We start from the raw sequence: 15,803 nt of genomic DNA on the forward strand, positions 1-15,803 counted from the left end.
ATGTCCTAGGTGCAGGGAGCGACTTGGTAAAGTTGACTAGCAATTCATCGAGCCCACTTATCTCTATATAAAGACTGGATAGCTAATAAAGAGCCGCACAATGTACGAATTTGACGCCATATTGGTGAGACCGGCTGGTGATCTACAAAGGACAAGTTACCGTCTTTATAGACAGCATGATTTCTTTTGTAACGTCGCGGTTCACTTGACTTATATTTTGGCCACCACCACTGACCAACTGACCAAGGTTTACTACAATTTTTCTAACGTCGTGGTTACTTTTATAATGCCGCAAATCACTTTTTCAGCGTTTTTGAAATAATAATCACTACGGAAATGTGTCCTTTTTAGAACATCATAATATGTGTACGTGACCAAAATGCGCGTCAACTGTTGATACAAAGCGCGCGTATTTACGCGTAGAACGTTCGTATATACGCGGCCATCTTCGTGAGACCGGGGGCGAATTGGTCAATATGCAAAGTCTACTGTGTGAATGTTGTATGCATATCCGCTATCCAGTCTTTATATAGAGATCAGTGATCGAGCCGAAAGATACAACTGCTGTTCAGCATCCGGCGGGCGTCATTGGTGATGAACTTGCCACAAGGAAAAGATCGCTCGGTTCACGGTCTATCTTTGACTTGAAGATGTTCAAACTTCTGTCCAAAAAGGTGCTGTTTTCCAGTTGATCGGGTGGAATTGAGTGTCTTTAGAATGTTGACCATAGTAAGTATGGCATTGTGTTGACTTTGGTGATTGGTGAGATGTTTGATGATCTAGCTTGAGTAACTCCAGCTGACATGCTCATGTGTAGCTGGAGTTACCCAGCCCTGAATTTTATCATTGGGTTGTCCTAAATGACAACCCAATGATAAAATTCAGGGCTGGGTAACTCCAGCTAGCTCATGTGAATGATTATGAGCATGTCAGCTAGAGTTACTCAAACTTATCAATATCAAGATATTATTTCAATGACACTGTTGTTAACATTTGAATTTTGATATTAATATTTTATGAAAGAGTAGCCTATTAATTATAATATGTTTTATTGGTACTTTGACGATTACTTCTAGAATTAGAACTTATAATAGAAAATTAGAACGCACCCCGTGTGCACCTTCTATTCTAGAAGTATTTGATGATCATCATTGTTAATGACATTAATATTTTTAATAATGTTTTATTGGATGTTATTTTCGCTCGGGACAGGCTGATGAATTTACGCTCTGATTTGATAGATTTTGCATGACCTGTGACCTGCGAGTCATCACGGCCAAGACCCTGCAAGGTTTTAAACGGCCGTTAAGACCGAGTCATGACTCCTTTATTCCCATTCATAAATGCTTTTTTGTTTTGTTGAAATAAAGCGTAATAATGTAGGAAAATCTGTAAAACTTATCTGTTTTGTAAATTTTGGGAAATAAAGTCCGAGAACAATTCAGTTGATAGTCTGGTTCCAAATGTTTAAATTCCCTAGATGGAATATTTTGGAGGACCACCAACCAAGTAACAGAGTAAATCATTGACCATGTTGACTGGTTGAAGGAACAAGGGCTTTTCTCAGAGGCACCACCAGAAGGATGTGGGAGGCGTCACATCCCCAATTGTCGTTTTCTGTCACTGTGTCAGCAAGTCTGTCTGCAAAATTGTCATCGTGTTTGCAAAATTTTGAGTCTGTCGATCACTTAGTGTCAGGTTGTGTCCAAGATCATCTGCTTTGAACAGTGTCTCCAATAGTCAAGTACATGACGCACACATGTTCATGTACTGTTACAAAATATGCACTCATCAATTTTTTTCCCCCTCACAGCTGACACAAATCAAATGTCGTCAACTCTTTGTTGAGCTTCTTTTTTTTTAAGATGGTATCAAAACATGTCCATCACCTAGTGTCCGGTTGTGTCCAAGATCATCGGCTTTGAACAGTGCCTCATAAAGTCAGATGGTGTCCATCCCCCCCCACATCCTCCCCCCGCCCCCTCCCCGCCTCTTCCCCCAAAATATACACAAGCTCATGTACATACATATAGCAAGCCAAACAAGTGCAGGCACACATGTTCATGTACTGTTACGAAATATGCACTCGTCAAATATTATTCCCCTCAACACTATTTGTTCAGCTTGTGTTTTTTTTTTAGATGGTTCTGAATCTGATTGTTTTAGTATCTATGCAGCACTAAAGTGTTTAGTTCTGTAAGTGTTATGTTTGATTCATCATGTGTGGAGAATTTAAGCATGATCAGTTGAAGTGATTCTATCATAGGTAGCGGATGTCCTAGGTGCAGGGAGCGACTTTGTAAAGTTGACTAGCAATTCATCGAGCCGAGAGATACATCTGCTGTTCAGCATCCGGCGGGCGTCATTGGTGATGAACTAGCCACAAGGAAAAGATCATTTGGTTCCCGGTCTATCTTTGACTTGAAGATGTTCAAATTTCTGTCCAAAAAGGTGCTGTTTTCCAGTTGATCGGGTGGAATTGAGTGTCTTTAGAATGTTGACCATTAGGTATGGCATTGTGTTGACTTTGGTGATTGGTGAGATGTTTGATGATCTAGCTTGAGTAACTCTAGACCCGTGAACGTGGCGTTGTATGCAACGTTCACGGGTCTAGAGTAAGTCCAGCTGACATGCTCATAATCATTCACATGTGAATGATTATGAGCATGTCAGCTGGAGTTACTCAAACTAATCAATATCAAGATATTATTTCAATGACACTATTGTTAACATTTGAATTTTGATATTAATATTTTATGTGCACGCACACATGTTCATGTACAAAATATGCACTCGTCAAATATTATTCCCCTCAACACTATTAATTTGTTCAGCTTGTGGGATTTTTTTAGATGGTATCAAAATACGAGTCCAGGTTAGAATGCACATGTCGTACATGTAGGCCTACGTGTGTATTAAAAATGAAGTGAAACATTACAATGGATTACTGCGTGCATAATGATTGTAAAATTGCAGTCTTTTCAGACAGTCATCACACAGTCATTTCAGGCTGTCAAGCAGTCTGATGCTAGTCTGAGTATCACCCGTTATCCACGGAGCCAAGAGTCTCCTGTATAACGTCTGATATGTCCAGACATGCAGATATATATGCAAGCCGCGCGCCAGCCAATCGGAGTTGACTTTACTAAATCGTGACGTCATTTCATTTCCAAATCAGGACTAAATGGTTTGATTGGTCAATTCAAATGCAGTGTTTTGTACATTATTGTGTAACATGATATAGAGCACGTGACACAGGTTTTTTTTTAATTGTCTATGACGCGCAAACGGGTGAATGACCAAAGACCCGATATATAGGAAGCGCCCGTTGATTGGTCAAAATCTAGGAGGTCAAGAGGCAGGGTCTTGCCAAATTAATCAGCGAATCCGCTCAGACTATGTCTGATGTTGGGTCAGGATGATATACAAATAATTAATAATAAAATTGATAGCTCGTTCCTGGTCTCCAAGGACGACAGCTTTTTATCTCTTGTTTCACATCAATGTGTTTCCTGTTGATTTAGGCACCCGTGTATATTTCCTTCTTTGAAACACGATAAATACTCTGAATTTTAGCTTGCAAATACCAATACAAACATGTTGTTTTTTTCCAACTTGACTTTTTTTGTTTTATTATGATCTTAGCAGTCTCTATTGAAGTCTAATGCAGTTGTTGAATACCAGATAAGAATTCTTGTTCATTGGCATTACATAATGGAAAGAAAGAACAGTTTCACAAACAGTTCAAAGCCCCCAAACTCTTGGTTTTTGTCTTTGTTCTAGTGTAATACATAAAATGTGATGTAAGGAGTGACAAGACGTCAGAATGCAGTTGTTCTATTCACTTAAATACATCAACATGTCTTTTAATGTCAGGAATCCAAGTTAAGAATTCTTGTTTATTAGCATTACCTTATTAACAGAATTCATGAACACTGTCACAAACAGTACACAGTCCAAACGCTCAAGCTTTTTTTGTTTAAGTCAAATTAAATAACTGTAAAAATGTGGTGAGACATGTGAGGCATATTAAGCGAGCAAGTGCATAATTACCTTGTGCATGTTATTGAGATTCTGCATAAATGTATGTAGTATTAGTAATTAGCAAATATGGTACTCTGTTTTATGGACAAAGCACGCATAATGTAATCAAGACAATATACCCATAAAGCATGTACATGTAGCTTGCACAATATGCTGGAAATTATGACAATACGGGCGATTCCCAATACAGTGCGCCACTAACAGGTTGCCACGAAGAGTCCATTTTGCGCAGTGCATCGTGGGAGACGGTCGAAAAATTCCCCATGGCGCGGGACACTTAAAGTTGTTACTTTGCCCGTTCAGTAATTTCTTAAGTGTATACTATTATTCGAGTATCTTTCTTTTCTTTTTTGGGGGTATCAAGATAGTATTTATTTAATAACTGTAAAATTGTGATGTGAATGTGAGGCGTGACATGCGAGCAAGTGCATAATGACCTTGTGCATGTTATTGAGATTCTGCATAACTTTTTATGTAGTATTAGTAATTAGCAAATATGGTACTCTGTTATGTGCACAAAGCATGCATAATGTAATCAGGACAATATACCGGTACTCATAAAGCATGTAGCATGCACAATATGATGGAAGTTATGACAATACAGGCGATTCCCAATACAGTGCGCCACTAACAGGTTGCCACGAAGAGTCCATTTTCCGCAGTGCATTGTGGGAGACGGTCGACAAATTCGCCATGGGCGCGGGACACTTAAAATTGTTACTTTGCCCGGTCTGAGTAGTTTCTTAAGCGTATTATTCGAGTATGTTTCTTTTGTCTTTTCTTTGGTATCAAGATGGTATTTTTTTGTGAGGCGGCAGAATGCTATACCCCGATCTATCAAAAAATTTCCTCATGTTGTCTACGAACATTTGTTCGAATTGCGGTTGAAACATGGTCTCTCCTGTCTCTCCATGGCAACGTTTTGTTCCCTGTTGGGAATCATTGGTATTGCATGTGACAGACTTGAAACAGCAATTCATACATGTACACCAGCTTGCATGCACCAACACAACTTTACTCAAGGGTACTCATGCCATCCAATGTACATTTGTACCAGGAAAGAAACCCAGAATAACATGCACAAATTGTAAACGTGTACAAAATATTCATATAAGGCGAAGTAAAAAAATAAAAAATGTTTCTCGTCCCCGCCCGCTTACTTTTTGGAGGCCGCCTAGATTTTTTTATTTTTATTTATTTTATTTTTTTTAAATGCAGTAAAAAAACACCGGAAAAAGTCCACAAATTCGGCGGTTAAAGCAAATACATCTAAAACTGTTCATTGTAGACCAATACAACTCTAAATGACACTGTAAATATGTTCAGTTCTCTTGTCCAACTTATCTTTCATTTTAAAAGTGCCTTTGAACAGTGGAAACACCAACGGTTGCAGGAAATTTTAAAATGGCGGCCATCTTGAAAAAAATAAAAAACAAAAAATAAAAAGCCCCTCTTCCTCCTTTTTTTCAAAAACCCGGACGAGAAACATGTTTTTTTTTTATTCGGCCTAAATCCCAGCCTACCTGGCTTACAAAAAAGTTTTAATGAGGCCTAATTCCTTTTTTGTCAACCTACCAGGAAAATGTTGGAGGACACATTACAAATGCATTAGGGAAGTTCCTTTTAATTTTTGTTTTTTTCCATCACCATTGGATCAGTTGATGCACACTATAAAATGTATTGGTTTTTTTTATCACCCCTCTAAACTGCTAAATTGAAATGTAGTCACCATGCACAGAACAAGTGCACGCATTGAAACAAAGAGAGTATATCATTGTGCTCATAAATGCAGCTCCATTCACCTCTGCAATTTTACACCCAAATGCAGTTTCAGTGGAAAGTCGTAAATTCTGGGACTTCTAACCCACTCGAAGTACCAGCTCAATTCCGTGCACCTTTGCAATTTCATGCCCAATTGCCGTTTCAATTAAAGTTAAAGCTAGATATATTCCAGTATACGTATGGAACTTTCATGACTAAAATTTAGAAAAATTTAGAAAAAGTTTGATCTCTAGATGCACCAGTAACAAACTATCGCAGTTTTGTTTTCTTCTGGACGTTAGGATATACATTTTGTAATACAAAGAAGCTGACTGAACTGGGTTTGAACCTGCTTTCCCAACTGAGCTATCTAGCCAGTAATTTTGTTAGTCTCCCAATTTTTCAGTGTAGTTGTTTCTGCAGCACTTGTCAGAAGCCATCAACTTTGATGACCTGGACTTCCCAAAAAGCGTATTAAATACATGTATACCTTTTTTAATTGTTTCTCTCTCTCTCAAAAAAGGACTTCCTAACATATTTTGCCATGAATTTGTTGCAGCGTATTGTAAGTTTAAGATATCAAATTATATTTGAATCAATTCCAATAATTTGCCAGTTCCCCCTTGAAAATGTACCTAGTATGCTGTAATTGTGTAGGTTTTTTTTATATTCCTCATATGCTCATACATGTGCCTGGCACTTGTTACTCCCCAGTTTACAGTCTCTCTTGAACCCACTGCAAATAGTTTTCCCTGAGCCCATTAAAATTCCTGCTTCATGCGTACTTGTCAGCTATGTTTTCTTGATTGGTTGCTGCATACATGGGCGTCGCGAGGGGGGGAGCAAAAAAAAAAAAAAAAAAAAGAAGGAAAAAAAAGAGAAAAAAGAAAAGAAAAAGAGGCGCAAAGTCATAGTGGTGTAAATTTAATGGGGGGGGGGGGCAAAATGTCCCTGCCCCCCTCTAAAACTGATTAATCGAGAATATGTCAAGAAATACAAGAATTTTTTGGGAAAATTATGTTTTGCCCCCCTCTAGAAAAAAATCCTGGCGACGCCCATGGCTGCATCATATAACAGGTTCCACCGCAGAAAATCCTGTAAATAAATGAACATGCAGCAGATATGATGAATTGCACCATGTTTTCATGGGGTGCATACCTACATGACCTACATGTATGTTCCCCAATACCTATGTTCCCCAATACCGATGTTCCCTAACCCTAACCCTAATCCTAAGGATTTTGGGGAACATCGGAATTGGGGAACATCGGGTAGACCCATATATGTATTTTGTTTTGTTGGTGAATGCTGAATACATTGAGCATTGGTAAATTTTGTAATGGACCAATTGCGTTTGTATTTTTTTCTGCATGTACACGTGTGCATGATTACCAGAAAAAGAAGCAATTTTGTTCCACCTGAATTATTGAAGAGAACTACATGTGCTAGAATAATAAGACCACACTCCCCTGTTCCTGATGACGTCAGGTTTCCTTGTACAAGTGAAACCGATCAATAGACTCATAATTACTAACTGCCTTGTTGACTTGTTGGCATGGCAACTGCCCTATACGTCCAGTAAATGTTTGTTAGGTCAAAACACCTTTGGTAAGGCCAAAAAAAAAAATACCTTGGTCTCTGGTCAGCGCGCGTCGATTTTAATCATGCGCGTCAACCTTTTCTTTTTCCTCAAATGAACACGGAAGGTACAACAGCGAAGAGCACCAAGGAATGGGGAAATTGCACCAAGGCAAATGATAAAGGGCACCAAGGCAAATTATGGAGGACACCAATGTATAATGAGGACACAAAAAAGCAAAATAGTACCCACCTTGTCTGTACAGTTCAAGCTTGAAAAAAAAAAAACACCCAAAAAAACGCGTCGCTGCATCAATTCCGGAACTTCGGTCTGACCAGAGACAGATTTTTAATTTTTTTTGGTCTAACGGACAGTGCCAATCGGTGTAATAGTTTCCGAGCTGTACATTTGTTAATTTTAAGCAGAATTAAAAAAAAGAAGAGGATTTTAATCTTTGTTAATTGCAGGGCCACACGTTTATAATTTGTGTACCCATAATTTCTTTGCCAAAATGGAACATTCATTTTTTTGCAAAGCCCATACATGTATGTACATCCCAGACAAAAATTGCAATAAAAATTATTTGATTTTTTTTGCTTCTGAAAGGCTTGTCACTACAGCTTGTTCAAAATGAAGGCACAGGTCTTTGATTAAAATGAGATTTTAAAAAAGGTTATATGATATCAAACTGTTTTGGGGAAAAAAATATTTAACCACTTACATTTACCACAAAATGTTAATTTGCCCCCCCCCCCCCCCCAAATTACTTGTGACCGGCTCCACAGTAATTGTGTAATGGCCCGCTCAATGTTGAGAGGGTGCAAATTTCGTCAAAATGTAATTTTTGTTTTTTGTCATGAATGACATCTTTAATACCATAGTTTCAGGTTACATTCACAGAAATGTTGGTTTTGATGAACAAAAATGCCAAAAACAACGATTTTGTGTGCATCGTTCTGTTGTTCTACAACAAAAGCCAGCTATTTCAAAGCCTGTTTTCTCAGTTGTACAATTTGAGCTCCAAAGAAGTAATTAATATGCAAATCGTCATACATGTATCTCCAGAACGGGAGGGGCTATGGAGCTCTATTAAAATGAAAGCTTATGTTGTGGGCTTTCAAACCTTGTATATAACTCAATTTCATTTTTTTGCAACATAATACCCTTTTTTGTGGAGCCAGTCACATTTTATTTAAAGAAAATTTGCCCACTTGGTTTTTACAAAGATACAAGGGGGAAAAGGGAAAGGTAAAACAGTTGACTTGCATTGTCTACCGGTATGTGTAGATTTCATGGTCGAGTACATGTAGAAATGGAAGGTCTGCTTGGGTCAAGTTCATACACGTCAAGGTCAACTCAAATTTAACCCTGCATATTTTTGTTATCGCACTGAGCCCTAATGAGCATTTTTTGCTGATGTCATGCACCCAGTTTGATACATTGGTAGGATGAAATGTGCCCTACCCTGTAGGTTGTGAGAAGATAAGATAATAATGACCCGAGTTCTTCAATATATCTAGTTTTTCAATATAATTATGTTTGACCCAAAAAGGCGAGGTGTACTGGCAAAATGAGACACAACGAGGCAAAGATCAAAATGAGAGTTTGTGGATATTAGGAAAGATAATAAAATTCTCTTTGCAGTGCTGTTTGTTGCAATTTAATCGGACATTCCGTTGACAAAAATAGACTTATGGATATTTAAAGTTTACAATTATCAACATGTCAAAAAAGTAAAATATCGAGAAAAAGGCCATCACGTTTTGACTGTTTTGTAGTCGTGAGTATGAAAGATGCCGAATGTTCTTCCTTAAAAACACCTTTATTCCACATTTTTTATAGTATGTGTAAAATATGTGTAGTAGACATATCAAAGACTGTAAATATCAATAAATCTGGAAATAAAAAAAAAGTCACCACCATTGTTTTTTTGCAGTTTTATCCACTATGACCTATGCCCAGTTCCGTGTAATTTTGCCAGAATGCTTCAAAAATGTGTGCTTGCAAGCTCTGTTTTTTTTTGGGGGGGGCAATTGTTTTCTTGTTATATGTCGGTCTAGTGCTGCACATCTAACCGCATTTAACATTTCATGTAACTATTTATCCCTTCATTGCTACAGAGGCAACTCTTCCTTGTGTGCATCGGGTTCGCATTCGCCGCCCTGACCATCTGTGCCATTTATGTCAACACCATCGGGATGGACACTGGGTACCAGACACTCTCCAGGAAACAACTCACTGAGCACATACTGTCGGTGACCGGTCAGGAGCACAGACTAACAGAGATGTCCCATGCAGTGGCAGGATCCAAAACAACCAATGGGTCACATACAAGGACAGTTACCGCAGCCCGCAATTCAGGTTCCATAAAAACCAACACCACGAGACCTCTGCCAACCAAAAAACAGGAGAAAAATGCAACGGTACTGGACACCGGCAGCCACAATCAGACACTGAATTTACACGACTTGAGCAATGCCAGTGACGTCAGAACGTTGTCAAGACAGAGAGTCTCAATGATCGACGGTGTTTTGCCAGTGAACGCCACGCCAGATCCGTTGTACACTCACCATGGCTACATATCTGTGCTGGATCCCAAAAAGGTACGGGAGATTGTCTAAGAAAAAATTCTAGGCTGCTGGAAAACTAGTAACCTCTTCTCTTACTCAACTTTTTCTTTTTTCCCTCCTTCCCTCACACCCCCCCCCCAAAAAAAATATGTCCTTCCTCCCCATATACAGCTTCATGCTTTGAATCTATGCATGTAGTACATGTAGATTTACAAAACAAAAAATCCTAAAAAAAACGAACAACTCCTAAAATGTTCATCCTTGTCACACATCTACAGCTTCGTGCTTTGAACCTATGTATATAGTTTTACAAAACAAAAATACCTGATAAAACAAACAGCTCCTAAAATTTCCATCATCTTTATGCACAGCTTCTTGCTTTGAAGCTTTGCATGTAGTAGATTTCCCAAAAAAAAATCCTGAAAAAACAAACAACTCCTAAAACATGTAAAATGTCCATCCTCGTCATACATCTACAGCTTGGTGCTTTGAATCTATGTGCATGGATTTACAGAACCAAAAACCCTGATAAAGCAAACATCTCCTAAAATTTACAACATCTTCATACACAGTTTATGTACATGTTTAAAGATTTACAAAAAATAAAGAAACACTTGAAAAACATTGCCTTTTCAATGCAGTCCCCATCTGTTACACCTGTTTGATCACAACAATAATGAAATCATTTGATAAGTGAATTTGTCTGTTTTGTTTTGTTTTCGCTTCTTGCCTGTTTCCTTTCGGAGGTGTGTTTTTTTGTCTGGGGTCATTTGTTTCTTGTTGGATTGTCTTTGGAGTCTGTTTGTTTGTTTTTTTGTTTGTTGTTGTTTTGTTTTGGTTGTTTTTTTTTTTTTTTTTTTTTTTTGTTGTCCAGTTCCACGTCTTACGTTTGTCAGGTGGGGGTTTGTTTGTCGGTCGTTTGATTTTTTGTCTGTCTTGCATGGTCTCTTTTTTTTCTTTTTTCTTTTAGAACTTAAGTTATCTTGGGGTGTTTTCCTTACTTTTTCTTGTTAATATGGTGCAATATATAAAATCATTACATTAATTTCAGGAATTTGTGCTATTTTAAAGGGTTTTTCTTTTCGCCCATGGGATTATGTGTTATAGTGTAAGTCTGCTATAATGTTTGTGTTTTTGCAAAATAGTGTTTTTAGTCATGCTATGGGAGAGCTACTTGACAGTGATTTAGTTCACTTTTAAGCAATCTCGCAGGGGCGTGCAAAATCTTGGTGTAAGGGTTTAAGTCTTTTTATAAGGTTTTATGTGTAATTTTTAAACTATGTCTTTTTTTATGTCTATACTGTCTGTAATATTATTATTTTTGTTTTTTTTGTTTGTAAATTTGACCTGCGAAATTATTAAATGAAATGAAATGAAATGAAATTTGGATCTGTTTCTCCCAACAAAGTTGATTGATTTTTCCATTTTGCACTACAGAAATTGAACCTGCACTGCATGCAGTGTGCCTTGGTGTCCAGCTCTGGTCAGCTCCTCGGGTCTCGTGTGGGCTACCTGATCGACGAAGCCGACTGCATCTTCCGCATGAACGACGCGCCGGTACCCAGCTACGAAGAGGACGTTGGCTCGCGTACCACCGTGCGCGTGGTCGGCCACGCCGCCACTCCAAACCTCAAAAACAAACGCAAGTTCTTACTGCAGGATAGCTCCTCCCGGTACGTCGTAGGCTGGGGACCGTCTAAGGCCATGCAGACCAACGGGAAGGGGTACGCGTACAAACACTTGAAGGATTTAACGCAGAAGTTCCCAAAAGTTGGGTTTTTTTATCTGACGCAGGAGCAGATGGCAAAAGCAGATGAGATATTTGAAGCGGAAACGGGGAAGCCAAGGTGAGCGGTGGTAGTAAATACACCTCATGAATATGTATGATCTGCATGTAGCTTTGAATATTCATTGATAACTTCAAAAACAGAATTACTAACTTCAAGCATATTATGGAACTACATGCATCGTGCTGTTTGACAATAGACCATTATCATGTTGCGGCCGTCTTGATATTGTCACATTCAAATCAACGTAACCAAAGCGAGGCTGGAAGGGAAAATAGTCTGGTTCCTTTTTGCGCAGAAAACCCATCATTTAGTACTGTAATGGGATACAGGGAACATGACTGAAATGTCGGCAGCATGATAAAGGTCTATAGTTTGGGTGAATCCAAAAGACACCAATGAATGGTGCGCGTCAACCAGCTAAATGTCTCGCCCATGGGATGTCCTTGCTAGGTAAAAGGGCGCCCTCTTTCATTGGCGCACGGAGCCCATAGACTTTATTCACGAGTCAGCCATATTAAATTGAAAGCGAGGTAAACTCTTCATGTTTGGAAATTGCGAGTAGAAAGGAAAGCAATGAAATAAAAGCAAAATTATTACCAGTCTGCTCTGATGAATAAGTTTAAACTTGTGATTAAACATAATCTTATCTTTTTAGCCAGATTGAAAAATAATTGAAAGTAAGGCTTGAAATGCACTCCAATCGTAACATAGTCTGGCACCATCCCATTCAACAGGTTACATTGTACAAAATAAATTCAGGATACTCCGTGAATAATGTCTATTTGTTTTATTTTGGTAAAGAAGAGTTGTGATGTGTGACTGTGTTGGCTGTAGTGTTCAAATTTCTTTATCTGTTGATAGAATGGGCTCTGGAACATATTTGAGCACGGGATGGTTCACCATGGTCCTGGCCCGCGCGTCGTGTGACGAGATCCACGTGTATGGCATGGTTAACGACGAGTATTGCCAGTGAGTATTTCTATGGTAATTAACCCTAACCACCCCAACTCCATCAAAATCCAGTCATTCTTTAAATTTATGGTGCAAAGCTCACATTTTCCGTGTCCCTGTTACAGTGGTACTTTGTAATTTGCCATTCAAGTACCATTAAGTGCGGCTTCAAATGATTATATATTTTTGAGGTAGGTACATGTAGCTTGCTATTCAGTAACCCTCCTATGCAAACATACATTCTGTGCCAAGTTGTCCTTTCAGTAAAAATCAATCAAGTGACTGTTTTTAACAGTTAAGAGCTCCCAGCCTTCATATGAAGCAGGATTGACTGGCTGTGAGAGTTTATGTACCTCGATACAGCTATGTTTGACTGTAGTTGATTGATAAGCCAGCTGTGCCTACCACGTGCCTGCTTGTGTCTGTTGACTGAATTTGACTAATCACAGTGCTTGCTTGGAATGTGATCTGACTGTTGGTCACTAGCCTGTGTAAAAGGCATGTCAGGATTGATTTTGTTTGACTGTCTGTGACTGTTCGGACAGTAGGAGAATCAGAATCATAGATGTCAGGTATAACAGGGATGGGGAAAAATGGACCCCAAATTTATAGAATGATCCATAGACAAACATATGTATTTATACCAGTATGTGGTTTTTATCGTATGGATAAAGTACAAGATTTCTTGTTAAAAAAAATATACTTACGTCCACTGCATGTCAATCTGATGCAATTCAATTTTTTTCCCGACAGAAACCTGACCAACAAAAATGTTCCTTACCACTACTACGACCGGAAGGGCAGAAAAGAGTGCGACTACTACAGAGCTAACGAGAAGGGGAAAAAAGGCGTCCACCGCTTCATAACGGAGAAGAGTATCTTTGCCCGATGGGCGCTGGAACAACCACCGATATACTTTCACGTACCGGACTGGAATCCCAGATGATCGCAAGGCCCCCCCCCCTCCCTTTCCTCCTTTGAATAATACAAGCTTGGTGATAAAATGGCATGTATTCATTGGAGGGGTAACCTTAACTTATGTAATAGGGCTGTGTATTTTTGAATATTTATTCCCATTCATAAATACCTTTTCGGTCAAAAAATATATACTTTTCGGTCTAAAAGTCCAAACAAGTCAAAAATTATAAATTTCTAACAATTTTGTCCAACAAGTTTACTTCGTTTTTTTTCTAAACACCCCTATGGTATGTCTCTCGTGAGCAGTCATAAACAACTCCTAATATGGAGATTGGCATGTGCGTCGCGTGTACTGCGCAATGTGGCGCAGAATGCAGCTGTGCCGGTGTAGTGTGAATTTAGGACTATGAAATACCGACTCAGTAGTATTGCGCATGCCTACATGAGGATTGTGAACGTTCAACCAATAAAACGGTAAAAGGCACCGGATTTCATAGGAGTCCAAATTTCATGTGACACTGGAAAAGTGTTTAAGACCTGCCAGCCGGTCTTTATCAACTGTGTCAAACTGGCCACATGACGGGCTCTCAACCAATAGCACTTGTCGAAAATTGACATAGAGCTTATTAGCATGATATAAAGAACAGGTAGCGGAATGGCTGATATTTGAATGATTTTAATGAAGAAATTTGAGATTATCTCCTCACGGAAGCGCTCAAATCTTCTGCAAAAGCAGTTTTGGACAAAAAGCGTGGCATTTGACAACCAATAAAAACACGCAACTTTGATGATGAAAATGACATCGGTTTTTCATCATCTTCTTGATGCTGCTTGCATTTTTTCGAATTTTGGAATCGAAAAACTGCTATTTGGATATTCGGTTGATGATTCAACATTAGAATATTCGGTTTGCTCAGCACAGCTCTAACGTGTGTACCAGTACTTCTTGCTCAGTTAACCGTTAGGCCAAAAAAAAAAATTCTCTGGTTTCTGGTATGCGCGCGTGTCACCGTAGCCATGCGCGTCGGCCAAATGAAAAAGTTTTTTTTTCGATGAAAGATGATGTCTCAAAACCGCTAAACTCACTGGTTTGACTGGAATCCTGCTGCTGCACAATTTTAACGTGTTTTTGGATGGGGTTATGATCAAGAATAAGCTTTATGTGGCCTCTCTGGACTCCCATATATTTGCACTAAGTTTAGTCGGCCACCATTTGCAGTCATCAGCCGACATTCGAGGCAAAAAAAATCAGGTAAAAAAAAAAAAAAAAAAAAGCGTCGCCGCACCACTTTTTGGGCAAGCTCCATACCAGAAACCGGAGACTTTTTTTTTTTTTGCCTTATGTAATGTTAACTTGATTACAGTTTATAGGCCATGTTTTTCGAACTAATGAGAGGGGTGCAGCCATGCTATTCAGTGGGGCTCAAACGTGAATATCAGGTTACTGACGCAAGTCAATGTTGCTGTTACCGAAAAATTATATTTTTACAATGTTGAATTTTTAGATTTTTAAGCTGTGTCGGTAAATGTTGTTGCTCTGCTCCTGACACCCAGATAATGGCGTAAGTTCATCGGCCTCGTTCATTTAAAAGTGTGACTGACTGTGATCTTAAGTTTTTAACTGTTGTTGGCAATCTCTCCTAAGCTGTCACTAGTTTGTGTGTCTGGTCAATGGGTTCAATAAGCCTCTGTACTGATGACGTCACACTTTGTTTACACGCGTCCTTTCTAATGGGAGCCTGGTGGGAACAACAGTTTCGTAGCCCCATTGAAAAGCGCACAAGTCAACAAAGTGTGACATCATCAGTACAGAGGTTTATTGTGGAAAGTTTTTCTACAAAAAACATTGAGCAAAAAATTTGGCTGAGGCTAATTCTAGATGCTGTGCTACTGCCGTGCTGAACTTAATTGAAACATAGCTCCATGATTGAAATGAGTGCGGCAATAGCTCGTGTACAGCACTGCGGTTACTCTAAACGCCGAACGTAATAGTTGAACCTTAATACATCTGGAGTAATGGGCAAGGTTAAAACAGTTCAAGCAGTTCAACAAACTTTCAGCGCTATCAAAATATTGGCGCCAATTTCACGCCAATTAGGCATTCCTAAAATGTTTGCCCCAACTTCGAATTGAATTTTAGAACAGTGTCATGCCACTACCATTCGGAACAACGATAGTGCTGCAGCCCTG

At 38.9% G+C, this 15,803-nt stretch overlaps 1 protein-coding gene across 4 annotated transcripts; it reads left to right on the forward strand.

Annotated features, from left to right (window-relative positions):
- The first annotated feature begins 548 nt into the window (after positions 1–548).
- LOC119720623 (alpha-N-acetylgalactosaminide alpha-2,6-sialyltransferase 3-like) lies at positions 549–14,695 on the forward strand. Of its 4 annotated transcripts, none has more exons than XM_038190374.1 (6): positions 549–729; positions 2,267–2,508; positions 9,507–9,987; positions 11,392–11,801; positions 12,606–12,713; positions 13,449–14,695. In XM_038190374.1, the coding sequence occupies exons 2-6, from the start codon at positions 2,495–2,497 to the stop codon at positions 13,639–13,641; spliced, it is 1,206 nt and encodes a 401-aa protein (XP_038046302.1). In that variant the 5' UTR covers positions 549–729; positions 2,267–2,494; the 3' UTR covers positions 13,642–14,695. The 4 variants fall into 4 exon arrangements, with proteins under 4 accessions (XP_038046302.1, XP_038046299.1, XP_038046301.1 ...); XM_038190371.1 differs by having other exon boundaries at positions 2,267–2,451; positions 9,505–9,987; XM_038190373.1 differs by lacking the exon at positions 2,267–2,508 and having other exon boundaries at positions 9,505–9,987.
- Positions 14,696–15,803: the final 1,108 nt, after the last annotated feature.

The sequence above is a fragment of the Patiria miniata genome, unplaced genomic scaffold (genome assembly GCF_015706575.1).
Source record: "Patiria miniata isolate m_02_andy unplaced genomic scaffold, ASM1570657v1 HiC_scaffold_9, whole genome shotgun sequence".
NCBI classification, from domain to species: domain Eukaryota; kingdom Metazoa; phylum Echinodermata; class Asteroidea; order Valvatida; family Asterinidae; genus Patiria; species Patiria miniata.